Below are 7158 nucleotides of genomic sequence, written 5' to 3' on the forward strand. Positions count from 1 at the left end.
TGGAAATAGAGGAAAAACTAAGACCGCGTCCGAAATTTCAATAAATTGAAGGAGCTCTTGTAGCCTCGTCGGAGCTGTAACGACCTCGATCGAATCAAAGACGCAGTAGCCCCTAGCCAAGATCACAGAGAGCTCACGATCTGAAGATTTAACAGTAGCAGTGAGGGATGATCTCGCAGTTCTTCGTGCTCTCGCAGAGGGGCGACAGCATTGTCTTCCGCGACTGTGAGTTATCTATCTATTACCTACACATATTCATGTAATGCGTACAAGTACGTTTCTATACGCAATTGTTGTTTGAGCGTTGCAATTTGTGGATTCCTGATCTTATTGCGGAAACGAAACTGCGCCGAGATTTCGTTTCTCAACTTCAATTTTCACGAGTTCGTAGTTTTGAATTGGAATTGAAGTTATCGGAACTCAGATTGAGCTCGCTGATCCGAATTACTATATGGCTTTACCATTCCGGTTTCTATAGAATGTGAATTAAATCGAGTAGTTTAATTCTAGGTAAATTTTTTTGGTTGAAATATGGAGGAAGTTGTTTTCAATCTATAGTAAATATATTCAGTTTTAAAGGGGCTTCAATTTAGAAGTTAATTTGCAGCTTGCTTGTTTGATTGAATGGATTGACATATATTGCTGCAATTAAGAGTTTGCTAACTGATGCTTTTAAGACATGTAGTTAGAGGTGAGAGGTGAATTTAGTTTGTTGCTACTTTGTGAATGATTGTAGATGTTAGGTAACAAACTAACAATGTGTTGGTCAGTAGGTCCTTTCATCCTGAGGTTGTAATTAAATGTGGTGTTTAGGTATTCTTGAAAGCCATAGTTTCTATGAACTTAGATTGTGTGTCAAGTTGGGGGGTCTCTTGTTGCAACTTGCAAGTAACGATTTTCTAGTAATGCTCCCAAGGAAGCCTAAAGGTTTGTTCACAGACTATATGAATTTTGAATCATCTAAAAGACATTTGGTGCATTTGAAAAAACAAGTTCAGATTTATAATGTACCCAGAGAAGGATAATACTTTCAAGCTTGATAATATGCGTGTACAGGATAGCCTTGCTAGTGGGAGGGTTCTCTGTAAGTTAGATGGAGATAAGCAACTTGTCCACCTAAATTTTTGTTGTCTAACTTGACTTTGGACAATTTCAAATATGATATTCTTCTCTTCACTCCACTGCTCCCAAAATGCAGATAGAGGAGATGTACAAAAAGGAAGTGCAGAGATTTTCTTCCGCAAAGTAAAGTTTTGGAAAGAAGATGGTGAAGAGGAAGCACCACCTGTATTTGTAGGTATCTTTTCCAGTGTGGCACTGTTTTCATTGTTTGCTAAGCAGTATAGGATTCTTTGAATTTTTTTATTTTTTATTTTTTATTTTTTATTTTTATCTTTAAACCTTTGTAATTTTTAAACATGTATATAGTGATTTATGTTAGATGCTGTTTTTTTCTTTTTAATTTTTTTTTTATTTCATGAAATATGATTTATACCTCCCCATCTTTACCTCTTTCCATTTTGTTCAGTTTCTCGAATTCCTTTTTCTATTCTGTGAGCTTATATCCAGTTTTTATTGTATGTTCTCTACAGAATGTGGATGGTGTAAACTACTTCCATGTGAAGGTTGTTGGTCTGCTTTTTGCTGCAACTACTAGGACCAATGTGTCACCTTCTCTTGTGCTGGAGCTTCTACAGAGGATTGCACGTGTTACAAAAGATTACCTTGGCATTCTGAATGAAGATTCCTTGAGAAAAAATTTTGTACTTGTGTATGAGCTACTTGATGAAGTGATTGTAAGTAATATGGTTGGGATAGTGTGCAATGAATTTGTGAATCTAAATAACAAAATATCTGTCATTGAATCAATAATTTTGCTGTTTAGTACTGAAACTGCAAATGTGTTAGTTTTTCATTACTTAAAAAACAAAAATACATGCCATCCTATTTGACACTTGACAGAGCACTGCATCTTATGAGGTTTTGTACTTTTGTTATTAAATTCAGCTAGGACTTTTTAATGAATAATGATAAATGATAATGATTCCTTCAAATTTTCTTCATAACATGATATTTAGGCTTGTTATTTCATGCATTATGCAATCAAGTATCAAATTACTTAAGTTATCTTTTCTTTTATTTATTTATTTTAAATATATCACCAAAGGTGAAAGTGCTTAAACTCATCTCCATTTTATACCAGGATTTTGGTTATGTCCAAACGACATCCACTGAAGTCTTGAAATCCTACATATTTAATGAGCCAATTGTAGTTGATGGTGGGCGTTTGCCACCAATCGGCCCAGCTGCTATATTTATGGTATTTTCTATTGCCCAAGTGATGGTACTAAGATCAATTTTACTTCCCTCAGAACACATATAGCCCATCACTAATGCCCTTCCACTTTGACATGTGCAGCAAGGGACAAAAAGAATGCCTGGGACGGCTATTACAAAGTCTGTTGTAGCAAATGAACCAGCTGGTAGAAAGAGGGAGGAAATTTTTGTGGATATCATTGAGAAAATAAGCCTTACATTCAGCTCAAGTGTGAGTAATCTTGTTTGTTCTGGACTCAATTTATAAGCTCTGTGTTGTGCTAAACTGCTAAATCCACAAGTTCACAGGTCATGAACAAGTAATAAAAAGTAGATTGTTGATCCCATGAGGAGGAACGATGAGTAGCAAAATTATTGTTTTATCTATTATTTGAAAAAAAAAAAGATTTAAGGAAGTTTAACTAAAGAAAACTAAATCAAGGAATTCTTAATACAAAGACATGAATCTGTTTTAATTTTAATGGAGGTTTCTCTAGAGTTTATATTTCATCAATTTAATTCCTATGGTTATCCAATATTTACTTGAATGAACTTTCCTTGTTAGAACTAATGACTAGATCACCTAAGTTATATGTTCTCTGTTGACGCACATATTCATAATATAGCTGTGTCTACTTTTGTGATAACAAAAACCATTAAGATCTATAACAATTTATGCATTTGGCCAATGTAACGGCCTTGAATGCAGAGTTGCAGTCATAAGATCTGAGTTAGTGCTTATGTTTCTATAAAACACATACCTTAGGTCTAATGTCTTAATGAACTCGTGCTATGCTTCCTCTTTTGATCCATTGGATAACACCTTAAACATGCAAATAATGGTCAGTTGTTCACAAGAATTAATCCTGAATGATTAGTTTAATAAGACTCATTCAATTCCCTCAAACATAGATAAACATGGTATATTCAGAAGACTACATCTAAACCCTAGATATTTAGCTATTCAAAATTAGAAACAATCACCATGTTTGTTGAAATCATTTCAATCATTATAACAAATAACAATCAATGAATTTAATGAATAGAATAAAGTTTAAGAGGGAACTCCAGAAAGGTTGGATGATGAATCCAATTCTTAAAATCTCCCTGAAGAAGTGATTTGAAATCTTCAATCTTGCTCCAAGAATTCCCCAAGAACTGTTTCTCCTCAAAGATGTGGATTTAATCCATTTTCATCTAAATAACAGGGATATATATTGACTTCTGAAATTGATGGCACCATTCAAATGAAGAGTTATCTTTCTGGTAATCCAGAAATCAGATTAGCTCTTAATGAGGATCTGAGCATAGGGAGAAGCGGGAGATCAATTTATGGTACTCTCTTGTACAACTCTCCAGTCACCAGTATATTATGCTATTTTTCTCGCTTTTTTCTTTCAGCCGTATTTATGTTCTGATACATAAAGCTCTGCCAATGATGTCAGTGAATAGTGATACAGAATATATTGAATTTTCTTTTTTCATAATTTCCCCATTTGCTGGAACAGATTATGGTGGTTCTTCTGGGGCAGGAGCAGTAACATTGGATGATTGCAATTTCCATGAATCTGTTCATCTTGATAGTTTTGAAATGGACAGAACATTGACTCTAGTGAGTGGAATAGGATGGTGTTCATCTGGTCTACTTTTGCAAATTGTTATATTGTGATATCAAGTCCTTGCTTTCATTGTTTAGGTTCCCCCAGATGGTGAATTTCCTGTAATGAATTACCGTATAACCCAGGAGTTCAAGCCTCCCTTTCGAATTAATGCTTTGATTGAAGAAGCTGGATCGCTCAAGGTAGAGAATACCTTCATATATATTTTCAGCAGAGTTTTCAGTCTTGATGTATGCTGCCAACTGTGGGGACTTGTAACACTTAAGATGGTTGTATTCCATTTCATCTTTAGTGAATGTGCTACTAATCTTGTCATGATTTACTAGGCTGAAGTCATTTTGAAGATTCGAGCTGAGTTTCCATCAAACATAACTGCAAATACTGTTGCAGTGCAGATGCCAGTTCCAACATACACATCCAGGTAATTGTCTACTCTACATATTCTTTTTTGGGATATGGAGACAAGTTCAAACCTGCTACTAACATGTATATTGATTAGAGCAATGCTACACACCCCTCCTGTATTTTCCCTACAAATTTCCCCTCCTAATGTGTCATCATGTGATTGGTAGTTAAATTTATTTATTAGTTAGTGGTGGGTTAGCCAATTCATTGGCACCCAATGAATGAAAGACACATCATGAGGGGAAAGTCTGGAGGTAAAAATTGGGGGGGGGGGGGGGGGGTGAAAGAAGCATTTTCCTATTGATTATTTATAGTTATGTATCTCTTGGTGGGACTTGTTGGGGTTTCTTTTCTACCTGTGGATGTATGCTTGGTGCAAGAGATAATGAGTTATAGACCAACAAAGTCATACCACCTCGAACTGCTTATCTTGTAAAAAATGAGAGAAGAGGGATGGGGGTAAAAGCCCGTGCATGGTCTGCTATATAACTTTCCAGAGCAGAATTTAGCAACACGTGTTTTGTGATGCAAGACAAACTGACTTCAGCTTGTCCTAGCAGTCCCCGTTTATTAATCGAGTATGAGAATTCTTTACTACTGAGCATTCCATTGTATCCTATCCTGCCAATCCTTCAATTCCAGAAAACATTTCTTTCAATATCGTCATATATGGTGAAAATATGGTGTGGTAACAAGATGATGATACTGTGTTTTTTCTAAAAAACTTAGAAGCCCCCTCCCCCAACAAGAATGTAAACACTCCTACTTCTTATGATCTTTGCATAAGTGGCTAGTGAGAGTCTCCATGTGAATAATTCAGGGTTAATTTTGAGCTGGAACCTGGAGCAGCTGGGCAAACAACTGATTTCAAAGAATCCAATAAGAGGCTGGAGTGGAGTCTGAAGAAGGTACTAAGAGCTGAATAATTCATGACCTTATGTATTACATTAGGTTTTCCTATTACATATTTTGCTTTAATTTCTGTTTTCTTTAGAAAAAAATTCTGATTTTTCCAATATTTCTAGATTGTGGGTGGATCTGAATGTACACTGCGTGCCAAGCTAACCTTTTCGCAAGAGTCACATGGTACGATTTAGTTTATGTCTAGACATATTTTTATAAAAAAAAAAAACTTATACATGTTTGTTCCCAGTAATTTATTGATCATGGTTCATGTCACTGTGACTTGCTGATACAGGAAATATCACAAAGGAAGCTGGGCCTGTTAGCATGACCTTCACCATACCCATGTACAATCCCTCAAGGCTTCAGGTAAAAGTTATCATCTTTGATTTGATTTATTCGGTGTGACCCCTTGGAAGAGAGCTGGGCAGGGAATGATTTAAAAGACCCAATTTTTATCTTTAATACTGTGATACATCATCAAACTTGACATTTCTTATATGTAAGAAGTGGGTGAAATGCTGGGAACTAGTTTCTAAACTACAGGATGGATTTTCATTGCAGGTAAAGTATTTGCAGATTGCAAAGACGTCCAAAAGTTACAATCCCTATCGGTGGGTTCGATACGTAACTCAGACCAATTCATATGTGGCTCGTATATGATAAATAAATTAAGATGCCTTCCCAGTCTCAACAGTGTGAATTTTGAAAGGCTAGATTTTATTCGCACTCTTTGTTATTTTCTTGTTGTGTCTTAGGGATGAGGTGCTTGTAACTCAATTTCTAAACCGGGAAGTCATTCGTTTTCTGGAGAGTCTCAATAGTGATTCCCTGTAGTTCACAAATTTGGTGTGTTTTAACTACTGTAATAGCCTCTTTATTTTTGCATATAATTTGAGTGAATAAAGAAAGTGTAGTGTTGCGGTGAATTTACTTTGAAGCAATCTCCATGAGGGAGGAATCTACTTTTACTTTCGCTTTTTCACGTGGGGCTGAGGCATCATCCATCCTTGTGAGAATTGGCATTCCTTATTTGGGGATATCATTGACGGCCTGCATCCATGCATCTTTTTTACTGCCTAGGTTAAAAACAGTAAAAAAGAAGCCAGCCACCTATGCTTTTACATTACATTATTTGGCAAAGTATAGAACTTGTTTTTAAATGGCTTTGGAGTTGGGACTTGGAGAATGAGATTTTATCTTTATTAGTAGTAGTTTAGTGTTCTTTTGCTTTTATATGTATCAAATGAATTTTAATAAACTCATCTATAGAATCTGTTTTTAGATGCCTTTGGAGTTGGGACTCGGAGATTGAGATTTTTTATCTAGTTATAGTAAATTTAATTTTTTTTTTTGAAAATAAAGAGCTAGTTCATTAATCATAAGTTGAAACAGTTACAATAAAGATCGATAGAATAATAAGACATTATTTACAGTCAGACATAGAAATAACTTTCTTAGCAATGCTAAAAGAAACTTGAATTGCAAGCTGTGTTACAAGATTGAAGCCGAATTCATTGGAGGAACCTGAAGCTTCTTTGATGTTAATGATCTGGCTATTCAGGACTGACTTTGTTTGAGAAGTCTTGCATACCACCTGAGTAACTATTGCAGCTATTCTGTCCATAGGCAATATCTTCATTAATCTGAACTGCATTTTGTTGCTCAGGATGAGATAAACATACGCCATGATCAACTAAAACGTTTCACCTTACTGAAAAAAGAACTCGCCAAAGAAAACGAGAGGGAATAACTCGCCAAAGAAGCAAGAGGAAATAACTTGTACGAGAGGGAATAACTCGCCAAAGAAGCGAGAGGAAATAACTTGTCAAAATAACTGATGGAAAAGTGAAAAATACAGATCTTTAGATAAAAAACAGAACTCCACGCCTTCTTCTGTCAAGAAAACACCACG

General features: G+C 35.5%; 1 protein-coding gene across 1 annotated transcript; it reads left to right on the forward strand.

Moving 5' to 3' along the window:
• The first annotated feature begins 30 nt into the window (after positions 1–30).
• LOC109153335 (AP-4 complex subunit mu) lies at positions 31–6214 on the forward strand. The gene is made up of 13 exons (XM_019301237.1): positions 31–225; positions 1199–1293; positions 1593–1796; positions 2204–2320; positions 2420–2548; positions 3525–3651; positions 3825–3928; positions 4013–4117; positions 4262–4356; positions 5161–5248; positions 5366–5426; positions 5539–5612; positions 5808–6214. The coding sequence occupies exons 1-13, from the start codon at positions 168–170 to the stop codon at positions 5904–5906; spliced, it is 1356 nt and encodes a 451-aa protein (XP_019156782.1). The 5' UTR covers positions 31–167; the 3' UTR covers positions 5907–6214.
• The last annotated feature ends 944 nt before the right edge of the window (positions 6215–7158 follow it).

Source organism: Ipomoea nil, unplaced genomic scaffold (genome assembly GCF_001879475.1).
Source record: "Ipomoea nil cultivar Tokyo-kokei standard unplaced genomic scaffold, Asagao_1.1 scaffold2480, whole genome shotgun sequence".
Classification (NCBI taxonomy): Eukaryota; Viridiplantae; Streptophyta; class Magnoliopsida; order Solanales; family Convolvulaceae; genus Ipomoea; species Ipomoea nil.

Bases quoted from the DNA above. Each gene is read 5' to 3' on its own strand.
- LOC109153335 (XM_019301237.1), top strand. From the start codon at position 168: ATGATCTCGCAGTTCTTCGTGCTCTCGCAGAGGGGCGACAGCATTGTC. The intron at 4,357-5,160 runs GTAATTGTCTAC...TGAATAATTCAG, and splicing joins GTTCCAACATACACATCCAG to GGTTAATTTTGAGCTGGAAC. The intron at 5,249-5,365 runs GTACTAAGAGCT...CAATATTTCTAG, and splicing joins TGGAGTGGAGTCTGAAGAAG to ATTGTGGGTGGATCTGAATG.